Genomic DNA, 20876 nt, shown 5'->3' on the forward strand with positions numbered 1-20876 from the left:
TGTTCTAAAGCAAAGAAATATATACAAAAATAAAAATGTCCCTGTGACAATAGACAAACTAATCTTCTCAATTCAGGAAGGAGGAAGTTGGCTTTAAACAACAACAAAAAATACTGAACAGCAGACGGACTCAACCACCTTTTGTTTTGTTTTCTCCAATTTGGATTTGAGCTTTCTTCCCCTCTTTCCAGTCCAGCCAGTCACAAATTCTGACCCTGTACAACAGAACACAGAGAAGGAAAACTTTAAGACAATCCCCATGAAAGGCAGGGCGGACTGGGAGAGGCACTTGATGGCTTACCACATCATTCTAGTAGAGGATAACTTTATATATATTTTTTTATACACACATACACACTACATGGCCAAAAGTATGTGGACACCTGCTCGTCGAACATCTCATTCCAATATCATGGGCCTTAATATGGAGTTAGTGCTCCCTTTGCTGCAATAACATCCTCCACTCATCTGGGAAGGCTTTCCACTAGATGTTGGAACATTGCTGTGGGGACTTGTTTCCATTCAGCCACGAGCATTAATGAGGTCGGGCACTGATGTTGGGCGATTAGGCCTGGCTCGCAGTCGGCCTTCCAATTCATCCCAAAGGCTTTCGATGGGGTTGATGTCAAGGCACTTTGCAGGCCAGTCAAGTTCTTCCACACAGATCTCAACAAACCATTTCTCTATGCACCTCACACTTTGTCCACCAGGGCATTGTCATGCTGAAACAGGAAAGGGCCTTGCCCAAACTGTGGCCACAAAGTTGGAAGCACAGAATCGCCTAGAACGTCATTGTATGCTGTAGAGTTAAGATTACCCTTCACTGGGACTAAGGCGCCTAGCCCCCTTCAAACCATGAAAAACAGCACCAGAGAATATTCATCATCGACCAAATTTTACAGTTGGCATTATGCATTCGGGCAGGGGGAGTGGCCTACTACTTAACAGCTGAGCCATTGTTGCTCCTAGATGTTTCCACTTCACAATAGCAGTACTTACAGTTGACCGGGGAAGCTCTAGCATGGCAGAAATTTGACAAACTGGAAATGTGCCTATGACAGTGCCACGTTGAAAGTCACTGAGCTCTTCGGTAAGACCATTCTACTGCCAATGTTTTTCTTTGCAGATTGCATTATTTTATACACCTGTCAGCAACAGGTGTGGCTGAAATAGTCAAATCCACTCATTTGAAGGGGTGTCCAAATACTTTTTTTTTTTTTTTTTAAATATGGAGTTTCAGGGTTTCCGTTAGCCGGTAATAGTCAGCTTTAGGCAGTAATTTTTTTTTTTAAAGGCCAATTGTCCGGGGATAGAAAACAAATCCTATTGAGATAATGCTTTTTAGCCTATTAATTGATGGAAATACATTTGACTGGTCATACTTATTGGTCTATGAGTTCATTTGCATAATTTAGTGGAATTGAATTGCAGGGTGTACATTCATTATGGATCTTATTAATTTTGGGCCATGATTAAAATAAGCCACTCGATTTCTCACCTGGTAATTTAAGTGCACCTCCCATTCGCTATTCAAATGCATAGGCAACAGTAGGGAGGCTTCAGCGCTCCACACAACACTTTGCAATGAGCTGGAGGCAGTATGCATTTAGAAAACATATGGCTACCTAATTGTTGAAACCAGAATGTGGCACTACATATGAGACATTACCTTGCTTCAAAGTAGCCTAGGCAAAACCTAACCATATCTGTAGAGCAGTGGAGGCTCCTCAGAGGAGGAAGGGGAGGACAATTCCTCAGTGAATTATTATTTATAATTTTTTTATAGTGAAACAGTCATTTTTAAATAAAACTATACTATAAACATGTTCACGTCACCAAATAATTGATTAAAACACATTGTTTTGCAATTAAGGTCAACAGTAGCCCAACAGCACTCTGTAGGATAGCACCATGGTGCAGCCGGAGGACAGCTAGCTTCCATTCTCCTCTGGGTACATTGACTTCAATACAAAACCTAGAAGGCTCATGGTTCTCACCCCCTTCCATAGACTTAAACAGTAATTATGACAACTTCCAGAGGATGTCCTCCAACCTATCAGAGCTCTTGCTGCATGAACTAAAATATTATCCATCCAATTAATCTAGTAGTGAAAGCATAAGCATAAGCTACAGCTAGCACTGCAGTGCATAAAATGTGGTGAGTAGTTGACCCACAGAGAGAGAAAGACAATAGTTGAACAGTTTGGAAACAAATTAATTTCTTCAAAAATGAAGGAGAAGAGAGTTTTTTTTTTTTTAAACGTTCACTTAGCAAATGCAGATAGCTAGTTTAGCTTACTCAAACAGAGGGATGCCATGTTATCTAGCTGGCTATCCAACACAACACTGGATCTCTTCCAAGTCAAGGTAAGCTTTTGGTTTTACAAATTTATTGCCACCAAGACCCACCGGTGCAACTGCTAAACTGCTTACTGACTGTACACTGTACTGCATGCTTGTAGTGGGTTTACTAATGTGTTAGTTATATTAGCTATGTTGTCTATCACATTACTTTAGCTAATATGGTGACAACAATGTAGGCTGTGTGTAGGTTATATGGTTTGACGTCCACAAGCGAAGGAAAAGGTGAGAGGAAAGCGCTTAGATGTGAGAAGGAATACAACATGGCTACTATGAAAGTGAACTGTGTGTGTGATCAGAGGTGTATTCATTCCGCCTATTCTGTTGAAAAACATTTCTTAAAATGGAAGCAAACGGAACAGTGATAAACCTACCTGAATTTGTCCAATAGAAACTCTCATTTGCAACTGTTGGACTAATAATTACACCCTAGATCAGCTAGATGCAGGCAGGAGTGTGCAAGGCAGTATTGAATGTGTCACTGTCTGTCCATGTGTCACTGTCTCACCTAATTTCTCTCTAGACCTGTGTGTACCTATGTTGTAAACTTTTCATAGGCTAGGTTGTAGCAACCTCATGATGGGTATAGGAACATTTTGTAGTAGCCTAAACCTACATTTACATTTACGTCATTTAGCAGACGCTCTTATCCAGAGCGACTTACAAATTGGTGCATTCACCTTATGATATCCAGTGGAACAACCACTTTACAATAGTACATCTATATATATATTTTTTTTTGGGGGGGGGGGGGGGGGGGGTTTAGAAGGTATTGATGTTACATTGAACTGGATGAATGGAATATGAATGACAGGCCTCCAATATGCTGTAATAGAAATAAAGCCATGCTCATGAAAAAAATAAATAATTGTCATCTTAAAACGGCATCGCCGTGGAGGCAATTATTTTTTATTTCATTGTCCAGTAGCCAGATGTACACTTGTGCATAGCCTAGTGCTTTGTGTGCATTGCTGCACTAATAATGTTAAGAAATAGTTGATCAACATTTCAAGCGAAACGTTGTGATGTATTGCATCAGATTCATTGCTTTTTAAAAGTTGTATGAATTTGGGATCTATCGTCCCACAACTGTCGTCCCACAAATGTCTGTTTGGGATATTTCTTTCTTGACAAGCTGACCAAGACTAGGTAAACGTTTTTTACTATTGTGGTAGTAGATTGGATGTGCCACTTATGTCAAAAGGCTAGGGGAATCTAAGCTTTCCCTAAGTAAATTGAATTCAATTGCAAAAATTATATAGCCTAATTAGCATACTCCTGTCTTTACAGAAATAAATAAAAACAGTTTGGAAAGCAAATGTTATTGCTGTAAAGAGAAGACAATGAAAAAAATACTAATGTCTTTTAGTTATCAAAATGATCAACTTAATTGAGTGAACAAGAGTAGGCCTGTATCTTATTACCAGCAGAGAACATGGGCCATATCCCCAGTGAGTGTGCACTGCGCATATTCACTCTATCATTGTTGGGTCAGTGACACATAAGTTTGTTTTAGGAAATAATTTCCTCCTCCAGTTTAGATGGATGTCATATTCTACTTATCTCCCCTTCTCGGAGGCCTAAAAACAGATTCTGCTGTCTCCAGTCATATAAAGTTTAGTAGAATTGCATGACATAGGTTTATTTCTTTGCACAGGAAAAACATATCTGATATAGCTTATAGTCCAAGCCTCTACACGCTCAGCCATGCAACAGTGATTGAGTTATATTAGCCTAAATTATGACTATCCAATCTACTAATCACATTACGATTAGTAGGCTCTTACATAAGTCTGCAAATGCGATGATGCATGGAATGATTTATTATAAAGGTGCATTTTTACGGTGAAAATGTGCTTCCCGAAACATGAAAGTCACACGCAGTTTATGTATAGGCTAGAGATTTTGCTGTTCATTACTGAGGAAAAGTAAATGGGTGCGATAAGGACACACATCGCATCCTCGATTTGTTCTGTTAAGATAAATTACCATAATATAAAATGTGATTTTTGTGCACCGTGGGTCAGAATCAGGTTATGGTAAATTTCTCAAAACATCCGGTAAATTAAAATTCTGCCAGTCAAATGTCCAGGGCCACATTTTCATAACAGAAACCCTGAGATGAGATAAATGAATAAATAATAAAATGAGAGATTAATTTGTAAACAATTTAGGCACATTTAACTACAGATTTAAATACAACAAAATGATATGATCTATATGCACTGAAGTTCAAACTAACTGACCTAGTGATGTTTCAGCGGTGAAGGAGTGCTTGGTGCCCCTGTTGGACTCGAACACGAAGCCGGGCAGGTCCTCCTTGAGGATGGTGGCCTGCTGTCCGTCAGAGTTGTGGATGGCGATCTCTCCCTCCTTCAGGCAGGTCAGGGACCAGTTTCCCACCGTCAGCTTGGTGGGACCCAGGGCAGACAGGATGGGCTGGCTGGCTGTCACAGGCTTCACCTGGCTCCGGGCACGCTGCAGCTTCTCCAAAAACTCACTACGACTTTCTGGGTGGGTAGTACATTTGAGGAATTGGAACAGTTTGATGTTGGTTATGATATCACCATTATAATACGGTTATTCACTTGTTACAACTGCATGTATGTGAGTGGAGGGAGCTCATTCTGGCCTTAATTCCAAATAAGGAGATGGAGAGGAATAAGTAATTAGTTGAGGAAAGTTCAAGTCATAACATACCAGGTCAATTGAGAAGGTATGTAGCTAGGTCTACCTGAGCTGTCGGAGCCTCCCTCTGGGCTGCCGCTGGAGTACATGGTGGCCAGCTTGCCGTCCAAGATGAAGCGGAACCATCCATTGGAGCCGTTGGAGAGCTCCAGGGCTGCAGCATCACTCCAGATGTACAGGCAGTCCCTCCCCCTGATAATGGACCAGTCACGCCAGTGGTAGGGCTTCCCCTGCTGCACCTCTTTGGCATCCTCCTGTGGCTCGTCTTCCTGGTGGAACCAGAGACATTTACTTTAGATTTTAGTCATGTAGCAGATGCTCTTATCCAGAGATTTTAAATAGATTTAAATATATTTTCTTTGCGGAACGCTTTTTATTACACAGAAATCACAAAGCTCTATCAGTGTATATTTGGACTGCATTATGTTGTTGTTCTTACTGCACCTTCTCTGGTTTGGACACCTCCTCGTTCTCATCGTCTGAGGTGGGTCCAGCCAGAGTGGACACCTTGTTGATGACGCCCAGTCTAGCCAACTGGTCCAAGAAGACATCTCCTCCTTTGTCCACCAGGTCTCTGATGATCTGCAGTGCCAGCAGGTGACCGTCATCATCGTCCTGTACAGGAAGAGAAACCACATTTAACTTAGCCTGTGGATTACTAGAGAGCTGGTGCAACTAAATAGCTTTTTAACAGGCATTAGGTTATCGTTGGATGTTGTTAACAGTCACACACGAGAATGCACGCACACCTCCTGATCAAGCATCTTGAACACACACATACACAAAGAGATGGATGTTGTGTAGTGCCGTACCTCCTGATCCAGCACGGTGGCGGTTATCTCCACTAGCACGGTGGGCAAGTTGTGACCGGCGTCAGAGTCACACACCTCCTTCAGCAGCACTTCACAGCTGTAGTGGATCATCTTCCTGATCAGAGCCAGGCTAGCTTTCCTGTAAGGGACAGAGGGACGACATGTTAAAGCACCAATATGTCACTTCTTGGGCAACCTAACCAAATGCCCATAGAAATGTGAGTTATAGATCTGTCATGATCATTGAAAGCAAGTATAAGATGCGATAGAACAGATCTGTGTAGTTTTTGCATCTTTTGCTTTTGTACACCAGCTTCAAAACAGCTGAAACTACAATATTTTTGATTATTGAAAATATATTTCACAGCGGTTTAGACAGTACAATGATTCTCTGAACGAGAAACTGAAATTAGGCAAACTATTCGAATTTTAGCAACCAGGAAATGGAGGCACGATTTCGGCATATTGCACTTTTAATGCAAGGGTTTCAAAACTTTTTCAGTCTGACAGTATTTCAATCTGAAGACATTATGGTTTGAAGTGACAAATGCTTTAGAAAAGGGATTGGGAAGTTCAAAATATCATCAGGCAATAATGTTGTATGATCTTCTATGTAAAAAAGAACCTTATCGTTGATGATGTTCTTTCCCCCCCAGTCTGATTAAGAGCCTGGTCTTGTGGGCATAGTAGAGAGAAACCGTACGTACGTGTTCCTGAGAGTCTTAGAGTATCTTTCAGTGATGGGGTCATAATATTTTGTTGCTTAAACCATTCAAAAGATAGCGCCACATGTTTAGGAAGAAAAAAGAACTCGCTCTGTTTATTACAACAGCATCTAGCGGCTACCGGAGGTTACGGTTCTATGAACCAACCGCAAAACTTCTCTCGCAACCCCATTTTCAAATCACGCGACCCATAGTTTGGGAAACCCTGTGTTAATGGATTTGTATTTGTCCCTATTCAAATAAAATTGCATTCAGGTCCTCAGTAATATATACATCTCTGTGAGTATAGACAAAGGTCCTTTGGTCAAGTTACTCTCAAAGTTGTCCTTACCTAATAGAAGGTAGCATGGTTTGCTGAAAGGTTTGTGCAAATACTGGTAGCAGCCTCTTCAGGTAGATGGGGGCCATCTCAGGGTCTCCTTTGGGTTCGCTGCCCTCCTCTTCCTCGTTCAAGTCTTTCTTCTTCTTGTCCTCTCCTTTGTTAACGGGGCACATCCAGTCTCCTTCAGAACAAAAGAGAACACAACAAATTGTGAAATAACCACTGTCCTTTATTCTCTGATGGGCATGAGCCACTGACGACCAAGGATTTTCATGGAAGTCAGTCGGCAGCACAGCTGTTCATATATTGTTAGAACTCACCAGGAGACTGGAGGATGGCTACCACCTCACTGTGGCCACGCTCCCTTGCTTTGTCCAGGGGAGTTTTCCCATCTTCATCTCGGAGGTCAGGGTTGGCTCCATGTCGCAGCAGAGTCTATAGACACATAGAAAAATTATGCTTACTAGGGGAACTTATATCGGTCTGCCTGTATTTCCAAACATCATATAGAGGAGGATAGGGTGCACACGCAAAAACTTTATCCTATGTTTTCTTTACGTTCATTGAATTCAATATACACCAGCAGCCAACAGTCCAGCTGCTGGGCCTTTATCAAGGGATGTTGGTGGAAAAAACAGCAGTTTGAGCGTTACAAAAGATTTCCTCTCAAGGTTAAAGAGACCTTTGCTACTTGAGGCCGTCCAAAACAGGCAGCGTAGTGGAGGGAGGAGGACCTCTGACCTCTGTTGACATCAGCACCTCTCTCACACAGGAACTCAACCTGGGACATCAACCACAACAAACAGGGGTTATTCAACAGGGTCTTGATAATGAAGGCACGCAAAGAACAACTTTTTGGAACAGACGTTTATTATTGGACTCTCCTTGTTTCAGTCCATTTTCTTCTGTTTGGTGCCGAATGAATACAACTGTGTCGTGGTCTGGTTTCGAGGTGACAAGCCATTATTTAACCAAACCATAGTAATCCGTCTGCATTAGGCTGCATACACAGCTTGTTGCTATGGACACCTATTGACAGAACCTTGAGCACTGAGCCCATTATTGCACCACAACAGGGAAGAGATGCTGTCCTTAAAAGGATACTTTGGGATTTTGTAAATGAGGCCATTTATCTACTTCCCCGGAGTCAGATTAAGTCATGGATACAATTTTTGTGTCTCTGTGTCCAGTATAAAAGGAAGTTAGAGGTAGTTTACTGAGCCAATGCTAACTAGCATTACTGCAATGACAAAGTACCTTTGGAAAGTATTCTGACAAAGTACCTTCGGAAAGTCACTCTGACAGAGCTCCAGAGTTCCTCTGTGGAGATGGGAGAACCTTCCAGAATGACAACCATCTCTGCAGCACTCCACCAATCAAGTCTTTATGGTAGAGTGGCCAGACTGAAGACACTCCTCAGTAAAAGGCACATGACAGCCCACTTGGAGTTTGCCAAAAGGCACCTAAAGAAACAAGATTCTCTGGTCTGATGAAACCAAGATTGAACTCTTTGGCCTGAATGCCAAGCGTCACGTCTGGAGGAAACCTTGCACCATGCCTATGGTGAAGCATATTGGCGGCAGCATCATGCTGTGAGGATGTTTTTCAGCGGCAAGAACTGGGAGACTAGTCAGAATCGAGGCAAAGATGAACAGAGCAAAGTACAGAGAGATCCTTGATGAAAACCTGCTCCAGAGTGCTCAGGACCTCAGATTGGGGTGAAGGTTCTTCTTCCAACAGGACAACACCCTAAGCACACAGCCAAGAAAACAGCCAGATCCCGGACTTGAACCCGATCAAACATCTCTGGAGACCTGAAATTGGAGACCTGTGCAGCACGGCTCCTCATCCAACCTGAAAGCATCTGCAGAGAAGAATTGGAGAAATTCCCCAAATACAGGTGTGCCAAGCTTGTAACGTCATACCCAAGAAGACTCGATGCAGTAATCACTGCCAAAGGTGGTTCAACAAAGTACTGAGTAAAGGGTCTGAATAGTTATGGAAATGTGGCATTTCCGTTTTTTTATTTTATTTATACATTTGCTAAAATGTCTAAAAAGCTGTTTTTCTTTGTCATTATGGGGTATTATGAGGTCATTGTGGGGTATTGTGTGTAGATTGACGAGGGGGGAAAAAACGATCTAATCAATTTTAGAATAAAGCTGTAACGTAACAAAATGTGGAATAAGTCGAGGGGTCTGAATACTTTCTGAAGGCGCTGTATATGGGCATCTGCATTGCGCTAATGCTAGTAAGCAATTGTTCTAGCGCTAGTTAACAACTTCCTTCAACTGCGCGCAGAGACATAAATGGTATCCATGAGTTCATCTGACTCCGGGGAACTAGATAAAGAGTGCCTCATTTCCAAAATATATCTTTAATTCCCCTGGCACAATGAGCCATTCTGTTCTGTTCGCACGCCTAATGGCTAATCTCTGTAAAGAGATGGAGGGATACGAGACTCAGTCTAAAATAGCTTACCATTTCCTGTGTGCCAAATGCAGAGGCCCAGTTCAAAAGAGTCTGCCCGACGTCATCCATGAAATTCACTTCAAAAGCTGCAACACAGGAACCATTTTAAGCAATTGAATAAGCGTGCGCAATAACAGCGGACACTTTTTCATAAACATGACACATTTACCATTACGCAAAACAAACGGCTGAAATGAATTAGGAAAAAAGGCACCATTACACCAGATTGGACAAACTTCCTCTGCCACATCATCATGTACCCTAGCCTCCTGACAGACCAACATACAGGATATATCTGGGTCCCAAATGGTGCCCTATTCCCTTTACAGTGCATTACTTTTGACCCCATACTATCCACCCATCCACCTCCGGTGTCGATGGCATCAATGAGAGCGTCTGTGTCTTTGCTGCGGATACAGTCGATGAGCTGTCGGTGGGAACGCTCCCCGGAGCTGTCCAGCCGTCGCAGGCCCGGGATGCGTCCTGTTGAGCCAGCGGTGGATTTGGGCAGAGCTTTGCGGCCCTCGAACAGCAGGACCAGCAGCAGGTCCACCAGACGCATGGTGTCCAGAACACAGCGCTCGTCCCCCTGCATCGCACTCTCCATGGAGTCAGGCAGCGCAGAGCGTAGCAGATCCTATACATACACACACAGGAAATACACACACAGAGAGACAAAACAAAAACACCACTTCTATTATTATCCCATTATTCTTTATACTAGTCATAGTGTCACTTCAGAATAGCTCTCATTACAATACAGTTCTCTTCACTAATATATTCTGAAATAAGATCCTTTCAACGTTTTATGTTATTTTTATTATTGTTAGCTTTCAAGATATTGCAGTTCATATATTAAACATTCTGTGCCAATAAAATTGCTATGGAATACATTAGGAATTCTTACTAATACAGAAATGTGTCCCAGAGTGCTCATAACACCAAATACAGCTACCACAAATCAAACTGCAATAATTTGACAAGGCTGAGGACTTAAAATAAAAGCCATCTAATAAAACTCTTCTCAGGGAGTAGTCTGAGATATGAGCTGGTCCTTAAAGACTCACATTGAGAAAAGTATTTTCTCCCAACAATGGGCAATTTGATTTGTAAATGTTTTTTCGTTTTTTTTTTAACAAGACTAAATGTAAAATGTCCTTACATGAGTGACAAGGGGAGAGCCTCTGCACAGCGTGGACAGCAGGCTAACGATGGTGGACACCTGGTTGGAGAGTTTGGAGTCGGCAGCGGTGGGTTGGGCCCCAGTGGAGGTCCGGCCTGGCTTACAGGTGGAGGAGGGGCCGGAGACCATGCCCCCTGCCGCCGCCATCCGGGAGAGCAGCTCCTCTGTCAGACCGTGCTTGGCCAGTGGCGCGGGGTCCACCCCTCGACGGGTGAACCGGTCCGCCAGGGAGGCAAAGCAGCGCAGAGCACCATCAGACACCTGTCAATCAATGGGTTGCATTTTTATCAATAACAATGTAATCATTTGCAACCAGACCGTCAAGCTTCTTTCCAATTTATATAAGTGATTGGATTTATATACCACTTTTCCAGTAGTTCAAAGCACTTTATATAGAAATGGGGAAAACGCATTCATCCACCACCAATGTGCATGATGACCACCCCCCCCCAACCAATGACCCCTGAGTGGGTGTCCCATTCACCTGGTGGTCTTCGTGTTTGAGCAGACTGGAGAGGGACTCCACACAAGTCTCCAGAGAGGAGTCCTGGGGCTCCATCTTGCTGCACAGGCGAGACACCACAGACATGGCAGAGTGCAGGGTGTCCTTATGGACCAGATGACCGCTGTCCCGGATGAAGCTAAGCACACAGTTCAGACCCCCAGCCTCAAACACTGCACCAGACTCCCTGGTACAGATCAGCTCCAGCACCTGACAAATGACACCACAAATAATGATTATTTATGATGCGAGGCCCATCTTTTTTCTATGGATTTCACAACGAGGACTCTGCACCTGACTACTTTTGAGTATGAGCATGTTCTGTAATATTCTACCACATACATAAGCCCTTCCTAAACAAGATATATTTGTTGTGAAATATGACCTACATATTCAAGACCTAATTTGAATAAACTCCTCATACGCATCTTGTGATTTGAATAAAAGGTTCCAGGTAAAGAAAGAGAACATTCTCTTGCAGGGCGTAACATTTTATTTTTCTTCCACCAGCCACTGTGGCAGGTAGATGAAAAAAAAAAAAATCTACCAGCCAAAATATTTTTTGTTGTTGCCATAATTACATAAAAATACTAAAAAAATTTTTTTTAAAAGGACCATGTTTTGTAATGTTTCTAAAACAATAAATGTATAAGTAATGTGGTATATTGCTAAATTTAAATTTCATATTTTCTTTTAACCAAAATATCACATTTGACAACATTTTCAGCTTCCCCTTTAAGAGTAGGAGATTACCGTGGTAACGGGGCCACTGGAGTCAAGTCAAGTGTGTCTGTTCGTGTGTGAGATTTGGAATGTAGTAGACAGCAGCTGCAGTCCAAATTAAAAGTAGACAGCCCTCGGCCCTAAACCCTCAATCCTTGAATGACGTATTACATCGTCACATCCGAGTGTACCTTAAAATGTCCCTTGCCCAAGCGAGGGAGAGTGATGATCGGAGAGGCAACGTTCATGGTGGAAGTCTTGAAATTGAGGTAAAAAAAAAAAAAAAACTATCTAAAGCTATTATTGTGCCTAGCAAGCTAACGTAGCTAGTTAGCACTCCTGTCAGCTAGCTAGCTAGCTAGCTAGCTAGCTAGCTAGCTAGCTCCAGTTACTTATAGCTGGCTAGCTAGTTTTATAGTATGGTCATTTATTCCATTAATTTCAGAATTCCCAAAAATCTGTTTATAAAGCTAACAACGTTTTATAGGCTCCTCACTATGAGACTATGCCAACACTAAAATCAATGTGATCTATACATATTTTTTTTTGCAAGCCAGCATCATAATTTTATCTCACAGGCCCGAAAATCCAGCCATGTTGATTAAATGACACCGCGCCACCGGAGTTTGACACGTGACTACAGTTTGCATTGAATTGTGGTTCATGAGTAAATTAGACCAACATTGATGCCTGTGCCTCCAAAAAAATGATCTATCAGCACTTCACTCACAGTGCTCAAAACTGCACGAGGTGGGATGTAGTATTCGTATTTCTTGGTGCGATTAGCAACTATGAAACAAAACAGAAATACTTTGAAAACAGCTACTTCAGCATTTTTATGCTAGAAATCGCAACGCGCACATATTTGACTTGTGACAATGTTTTATTCACAAATGTAATGTAATGCTCGCACTGTAGAGCCCTGAAAATTGACCACCCGCCAACGTGACTGGTGAAGTAGACATTCTTACCAGAGGTCCATAAACATCAACGCCACAAACATCAACGCCTTTCTTAAAATCAATACACAAGTAAACATTTTTAAACCTACATATTTAGTTAAAATTGCCCGCTAACATTAATTTCTTTTAACTAGGGAAATTGTGTCACTTCTCTTGCGTTCTGTGCAACAGAGTCAGGGTATATGCAGCAGTTTGGGCCGGCCTGGCTCGTTGCGAACTGTGTGAAGACCATTTCTTCCTAACAAACACAGCCAACTTCGCCAAACGGGGGATGATTTAACAAAAGCGCAATTGCGAAAAAAGCACAATTGTTGCACAAATGTACCTAACCATAAACATGAATGCCTTTCTTAAAATCCATACACAGAAGTACATTTTTTTAAACCTGCATATTTAGTTAAAACAAATCCAGGTTAGCAGGCATTATTAAACTAGGGAAATTGTGTCACTTCTCTTGCGTTCATTGCACGCAGAGTCAGGGTATATGCAACAGTTTGGGCTGCCTGGCTCGTTGCGAACTAATTTGCCCGAATTTTACGTAATTATGACATAACATTGAAGGTTGTGCAATGTAACAGCAATATTTAGACTTATGGATGCCACCCGTTAGATAAAATACGGATCGGTTCCGTATTTCACTGAAAGAATAAACTTTTTGTTTTCGAAATGATAGTTTCCGGATTTAACCATATTAAACCTGTTAGGGCTAGGGGGCAGCATTTGCACGTCTGGATAAATTTTTTTTACCCGATTTAATCTGGTTACTAATCCTACCCAGTAACTAGAATATGCATATACTTATTATATATGGATAGAAAACACTCAAACGTTTCTAAAACTGTTTGAATGGTGTCTGTGAGTATAACAGAATTCATTTGGCAGGCAAAACCCTGAGACATTTTCTGACAGGAAGTGGATACCTGATGTGTTGTATTGACTTTAAACCTATCCCATTGAAAAACACAGGGGCTGAGGAATATTTTGGCACTTCCTATTGCTTCCACTAGATGTCACCAGCCTTTAAAAAGTGTTTTGAGTCTTCTGGAGGGAGATCTGACCGAACAAGAGCCATGGAACGATGATGTCCCATTAGACACCTGGTGCGCGAGTTCATGTTGGGTACCCTCGTTCCAATACGTTATAAAAGAGTATGCATTCGTCCACCTTGAATATTATTCATGTTCTGGTTAAAAAAGGCCCTAATGATTTATGCTATACAACGTTTGACATGTTTGAACGAACGGAAATATATTTTTTCCCCTCGTTCATGACGAGAAGTCCGGCTGGCTTAGATCATGTGCTAACAAGACGGAGATTTTTGGACATAAATGATGAGCTTTTTTGAACAAAACTACATTCGTTATGGACCTGTGATACCTGGAAGTGACATCTGATGAAGAGAATCAAAGGTAATGGATTATTTACATAGTATTTTCGATTTTAGATCTCCCCAACATGACGTCTAGTCTGTATCGCAACGCGTATTTTTCTGGGCGCAGTGCTCAGATTATTGCAAAGTGTGATTTCCCAGTAAGGTTATTTTTAAATCTGGCAAGTTGATTGCGTTCAAGAGATGTAAATCTATAATTCTTTAAATGACAATATAATATTTTACCAATGTTTTCTAATTTTAATTATTTAATTTGTGACGCTGACTTGACTGCCGGTTATTGGAGGGAAACGATTTCCTCAACATCAATGCCATAGTAAAACGCTGTTTTTGGATATAAATATGAACTTGATAGAACTAAAAATGCATGCATTGTCTAACATAATGTCCTAGGAGTGTCATCTGATGGAGATTGTAAAAGGTTAGTGCATCATTTTAGCTGGTTTTATGGTTTTGGTGACCCTGTCTTTGACTTGACAAAACATTACACACAACTCTTGTGAATGTACTGTCCTAACATACTCTAAATTTATGCTTTCGCCGTAAAACCTTTTTGAAATCGTAAAACGTGGTTAGATTAAGGAGATGTTTATCTTTCAAATGGTGTAAAATAGTTGTATTTTTGAAAAATTTGAATTTTGACATTTATTTGGATTCAAATTTGCCGCTCTTGAAATGCACCTGCTGTTGATGGAGTGCACCACGGGTGGCACGCTAGCGTCCCACCTAGCCCATAGAGGTTAATGACCTAAGGCTCGTATTTCTGTGTGTTTATTATATTATAATTAAGTCTATGATTTGATATTTGATAGAGCAGTCTGACTGAGCGGTGGTAGGCAGCAGCAGGCTCGTAAGCATTCATTCAAACAGCACTTTACTGCGTTTGCCAGCAGCTCTTTGCAATGCTTCAAGCACTGCGCTGTTTATGACTTCAAGCCTATCAACTCCCGAGATTAGGTTGGCAATACTAAAGTACCTATTAGAACATCCAATAGTCAAAGGTATATGAAATACAAATGGTATAGAGAGAAATAGTCCCATAATTCCTATAATAACTACAACCTAAAACTTCTTACCTGGGAATATTAATGACTCATGTTAAAAGGAACCACCAGCTTTCATATGTTCTCATTTTCTGAGCAAGGAACTTAAACGTTAGCTTTTTTACATGGCACATATTGCACTTTTTACCTTCCTCTCCAACACTTTGTTTTTGCATTATTTAAACCAAATTGAACATGTTTCATTATTTACTTGAGACTACCGTAATTTCCGTAATTTCCGGACTATTAAGCGCACCTGAATTTAAGCCGCACCCACTGAATTCAAAATTATATATTATTTTGAACATAAATAAGCCGCAGGTGCCTACCAGTACATTGAAACAAATGAACTTTACACAGGCTTTAACGAAACACGGCTTGTAACAAAAAATGAGCAGTAAGCTTTAGGTAGTTGTCTTTTTGCACTGAGTCAATTCCTCGCGCTGCTGTTTCCAACGTCTTATCATCGACTCATTAAGACCAAGCTCCTGTGCAGCAGCTCTATTTCCTTTTCCAACAGCCAGATCAATCGCCTTCAACTTGAAAGCTGCATCATATGCATTTCACCGTGTATTTGCCATGATGAGGGTGACAAAATGACTACCGTAATCAGAATGATGGGAAGTTTGAGAGCGCTCGATTTAATCTAAACAGTAAACAAAAAAGTTTTTGACCTTAACCCGTTCGGCAATTTCATTGGTCTAATGAAAGCTTCATGCCGCCAAAAAACTGAGCACGTCAGAAGAATGTGTTTTTTTGGAAGAAAAAAAATTTGAAAGCAGGAAAAATCCATATACTAGCCGCGTCATTGTTTAAGCCGCGAGGTTCAAAGCGTGGGAAAAAAGTTGCGGCTTATAGTCCGGAATTTACGGTAAATTGATTTTATTGATGTATTATATTATGTTAAAATAAAAAAGTGTTCATTCAGTATTGTTGCTACATCTCATCATCATACATACATACATACATACATACATCATCATACAACATACATTTTAAAAAAATGTTTAAATACAACATTTTTTTTTTTTTTAAATAATAAAAAAAATAACAAAAAATAAAATAAACGGCTGATTAATCGGTTTCGGCTTTTTTTGGTCCTCCAATAAATCGGTATCGGCGGCGAAAAATCATAATCGGCCGACCTCTAATTCTTACCCACCAATACCTAAATCGACCCGCATTTGGCAGGTGTTCATTTTATGCCCTGAAGCAAACAGTCCATCACAGAAAAATAAAAAAAGCGAAGGAATTGTTTTTATAAAGTACAACAAAAACGAATTCCCCACACTGGTGTAATGCTCCCACAGTGTTTAATAGGATAATGTTTCAAGCTCAAATTCTAAATAAAAGCGTACCTTGACACACTGCTCGGCCAGGTCTCTGCTGGTCCTGTTGTTGAGCTCCACCACCACTAGGCGGTTACACAGAGCCTTGATGGCCCCGTCCACGCCCACGATCCTGCGGGTGCACTCAGCCGACACATCCAGGTAGTATGTGATGGCGCGGGCCGTCACCTCCAGCACGTTGTCCGGGGCGCTTTCATCCAAGAAAATCTTACACAGGGCGGGGAGGAAGGTGCGTGGGGGACACCTGGGGGACAGAGGAGGGCATATATAACCTTTATTTATACAGGTTATTCTCAATGAGATAAAATCTATTTTGCAAGAGAGGACTAGCTATATAAACATAAACATCCACGAACGACTCACCAGTAACCACATAAAAAGGCTTGTGCCGTCATTATAGGCAGTTTGTATAAGCGCGACATTGTCCTCTCAACAGTATGACGAATGCTTGAGATGTTTGTGAGATAGACAGTTGACAGTGTGTGTTGGTGACTCACGTCTCGAAGCAGCGGTCCACGTTGTCAGACATGAGCAATAACATGCAGAGCTGCTCCAGGGCGATCAGCTGCATGTCCCTCTCATCTCCCTGGCCCATCTGGAGCCACTCCAGCAAGGTGTCTGGGTCCACGTCCGCCATGATTACCCCCCTGCTACAGCTCCCTAACTGGCACCTAGCCCAATCACTGCTGTGGGCTGAGCTGGGGACTCATCCGCCGGATGGAGAAAACACACAGGTCCAATCACTGCTCCCTCCTGTGTGTCATGTAGTCTTCCTTCACCTGGGGTGGAGAGAGAAAGAGAGAGAGGATTGGGGGGGGGGGGGGAGGTAGAGAGGATGGGGGGGGGAGAGAGGTAGAGAGGATGGGGGGGGGAGGATGGGGGGGAGAGAGGAAGGGGGGAGAGGGAGAGAGGAAGGGGGGAGAGGGAGAGAGGATGGGGGGAGAGGTAGAAAGAGCGGGGAGAGGGAGAGAGGATGGGGAGAGAGGTAGAAAGAGCGGGGAGAGGTAGAGAGGATGGGGGAGAGGATGGAGGGAGAGAGGTAGAAAGGATGGAGGGGAGAGGTAGAAAGGATGGAGGGGAGAGGTAGAAAGGATGGAGGGGAGAGGTAGAAAGGATGGAGGGGAGAGGTAGAAAGGATGGAGGGAGAGGTAGAGGATGGGGAGAGGTAGAGGAGAGAGGTAGAGGATGGGGGAGAGGTAGAGGAGAGAGGTAGAGGAGGGGGAGAGGAGAGAGGTAGAGGAGAGAGGTAGAGGAGGGGGGGGAGAGAGGTAGAGGAGGGGGGGAGAGAGGTAGAGGAGGGGGGGAGAGAGGTAGAGGAGGGGGGGAGAGAGGTAGAGGAGGGGGGGAGAGAGAGGTAGAGAGCGAAAGCTGGCGTTTAGTTTAATCATGACTGGCTCATCTTGCAGTTGCCAATGGGATTACGTTGGGCAAATCAGAGCAACAAAGGTTTGTAGCTAGTTCACGTGACATCTGAAACATGGTATTTGCTATAAAGAACCAAGAAACAGTAACTTTTCCTCTCAGGAAAATAAGTGAGGCCCAAAACCTGTTCTCTGGGTACTGTATGTAACAATAATAATACAAAAATGGGACTTCAAGGACCCAAAGTCACTTTACAACATAAAAATCAAGAATAAAATAAATCAATCAATCAGGAGTCAAAATAAACATCAGACTAAACAAAAACATGAATAAAAATAGGGTTGGGCTCAAAAATGGGAAAGAGTGTGATGTATCAGTGTATGGGGAGGGTAGGGTTGGGATACGAACCGGGTTTAGGGTAAGGGGAGGGTTGGGATACGAACCCGGTTTAGGGTAAGGGGCGGGATTGCGGTTGGGATACAAACCCGGTTTAGGGTAAGGGGTAGGTACTGCTCGGTATGATGAAGAGAGGAGTGTCTTTGTAGTGTATTTCTTTGCTTGTATGTGGGTGGGGGGCACTTTAGGAGGGACTGAAAGATAGTGATGGACTCAAGAGTTACAAATGGCTGGAGGGAGGGAGTTTCAGAGCCTAGGAGCAAGGCAAGATGGTGAAGGGCTTTGTAGGTCAGAAGGAGGATCTTATCAATGCATTGGGAGACAGGGAGCTATTGGAGTCCACAGAGGACAGGGGTGAAGTGCTGCCAGGATTTAGTGTGGGTCAGGAGTCAGGCTGCAGACTGGAGGTATCATCTCCACACAATACTGAGTTAAACTATTTTCAGTTGGGGGTTGGACTATGTTCATTAGGACTTGAAACAGTAAAACAGTGTCCTTTGTTAGAGCCTGGATGGCTATAGGATAAGATGCTTGGGGTAGATCCTCTTATCAACAGATTAATCACAAATTGCCAGAGTACATTTGCAGTTTCTACTACTGGCAACTACTGACTCCCACCGAATTGTCTCCCAGAAGTTTCTAGTACTTGTGTAGGAATTAGTTCCATTTCTTTTGAGCCACCAACTGAATGTCCAGAAAGCATAGCCCAGTACTAGGTAACTTATCTTACATCTACAGTCTAACTGACAATAGAGACACTAATAATGTGCAGACAGCCCATCTCCTTACTTTTGTCATTATCATTATTCAAGTACCTAGCTAATGTCACAAAAACAAGTCACAAATCCATTATTGTTAGTAACACCAGAAAGTACAGCAAACATATTCAAGTAAACAGGTCTTTATATAGACCTAACTAACTAGCTACAGTAGCTACTTAATTACATCATGACTTGGTTCGCTTTTACTGCAGAGAAGTTTAGCAAACGTAATTTACTGACATTACAGTTGTTGTGAAATAACTGCTAGTTAACGTTAAGTGGCAGCATAACAATTTTACAAAACAAGTTATACTGCATAGTTAGCTAGCGTAAACAACCTAACGTTTGCTATAAGGCTTGGCTACACTTAGCTAGGTACTGGCTAACTAGCCCAGTTCTATCAACATAACGTTAGCCATCTGTCCACGAAGACAAATAACGTATTACCTGCTGTAGTTAGCTTACTGTTAGATGACTAACGTTAAACTATATTTAGCTAAACGAACGTTAGCATTTAACCGGTTATTTGTTAGCTAATACAAGTCAATTAATTCAATAACTACTACTTCATGATCAACGACATAATATTTCAAACACAGCAGACTGTATAGGAGGACGCCAACATTTGCGTGCTATTTTGGTTTATCTGTACATCACTAGACAGCTAAATTAACGTTAGCGTACCTAGCTCATCCTACCGAGTCAGATTATTAACAGTAGTTAGTAGCCTAAAATCAAACAATGAAACTGCTCCAATAATTACCAACATGTATATTTTGAGGGTTGAATAATACAGAAGAGTTCAAAACATGTTTGTAATACAATGTTATAATGCATGGCCTGACCATCAACACGAAATCCGCGAGGATTCAGTTCCAAGAGAGCCCAAGGCCGCAACACTTCTGTCAGTCATAACACGTAGGAAAAACTAGGTTGCTCGTTTTACAACACAAATATAGTAGATACACACTCACCGTCTTTCAGATGACGAAAAATAAAATGACGGTCGATTAAATACAATAGTGCGTAAAGGTACAATCCAACCTAAGGGGAATAAAATACTTAATTCCCAGTTATTTTTACCGAGCCATAAAGGTCAAAGTGGACAGTAATGCAATACATAAATTCAGGCGAAATGGAGAGCGGTCGAGGTAACCGAGTTGGCTCTCCGTCGTATGCATCACGAGGCTACGCAACGTCCTACTGTATTCTCTATTCACCGGCTGACAGCATTGCGGCTGTATGCCAGGGGGCGCTAGCTACAATACGTGGAAAAGCACAGAGACCCCATTTCAAGAATTACTTTATTTATGTAAAGGATGGACCTTCAGTTCCAGTCAAAAGTTTGGACACGCCTACTCATGTAGAATAATAGTGAAGACATCAAAACGATTAAACAACACATGGAATAATGTAGTAACCTTTGTCATCAAGGCAAAGAGTGGCTACTTTGAAGAATCTCAAATATATTTTGATTTGTTTAACACTTTTTTGCTTACTACATGATTCCATATGTGTTATTTCATAGTTTTGATGTCATCACTATTATTCTACAATGTAGAAAATAGTAACAATAAAGAAAAACCCTGGAATGTGTAGGTGTGTCCAAACTTTTGACTGGTACTGTACATACTCAATTGGTATCATTCATGAATATTGCAGTCAGTCAGACTAAATGCAGAATACATGCATACAGTATGCTATCATACCCTCACATATGTTATAGACAACGACAAATGAAGCAATAAATACAACACATTTTGGTTTTATTCACTCACTGCCATTAGAAAATAATGTGTTAATTGCACCCAATATTTCTATTTGT

General features: G+C 41.8%; 1 protein-coding gene across 8 annotated transcripts in view; it reads right to left on the reverse strand.

Moving 5' to 3' along the window:
- Positions 1-20282, reverse strand: part of LOC100380626 (E3 ubiquitin-protein ligase HECTD1) — a 43609-nt gene extending 23327 nt beyond the window's left edge. For all 8 annotated transcript variants that reach the window (XM_014211181.3, XM_082955736.1, XM_014211177.3 and 5 more), the window contains exons 1-15: positions 20026-20282; positions 17030-17311; positions 16542-16776; positions 11048-11275; positions 10543-10824; positions 9747-10017; positions 9390-9466; positions 7591-7689; positions 7229-7343; positions 6918-7089; positions 5862-6000; positions 5494-5664; positions 5096-5318; positions 4608-4871; positions 139-215 (exon numbers count right to left, since the gene is read on the reverse strand). In XM_014211181.3, coding sequence (XP_014066656.1) covers positions 139-215; positions 4608-4871; positions 5096-5318; positions 5494-5664; positions 5862-6000; positions 6918-7089; positions 7229-7343; positions 7591-7689; positions 9390-9466; positions 9747-10017; positions 10543-10824; positions 11048-11275; positions 16542-16776; positions 17030-17169 — 2493 coding nt within the window. In that variant the 5' untranslated portion in view covers positions 17170-17311; positions 20026-20282. The remainder of the gene's footprint in view (positions 1-138; positions 216-4607; positions 4872-5095; positions 5319-5493; positions 5665-5861; positions 6001-6917; positions 7090-7228; positions 7344-7590; positions 7690-9389; positions 9467-9746; positions 10018-10542; positions 10825-11047; positions 11276-16541; positions 16777-17029; positions 17312-20025) is intronic.
- Between the last annotated feature and the right edge of the window lie 594 nt (positions 20283-20876).

The sequence above is a fragment of the Salmo salar genome, chromosome 09 (assembly GCF_965601325.2).
Source record: "Salmo salar chromosome 09, fSalSal1, whole genome shotgun sequence".
Classification (NCBI taxonomy): Eukaryota; Metazoa; Chordata; class Actinopteri; order Salmoniformes; family Salmonidae; genus Salmo; species Salmo salar.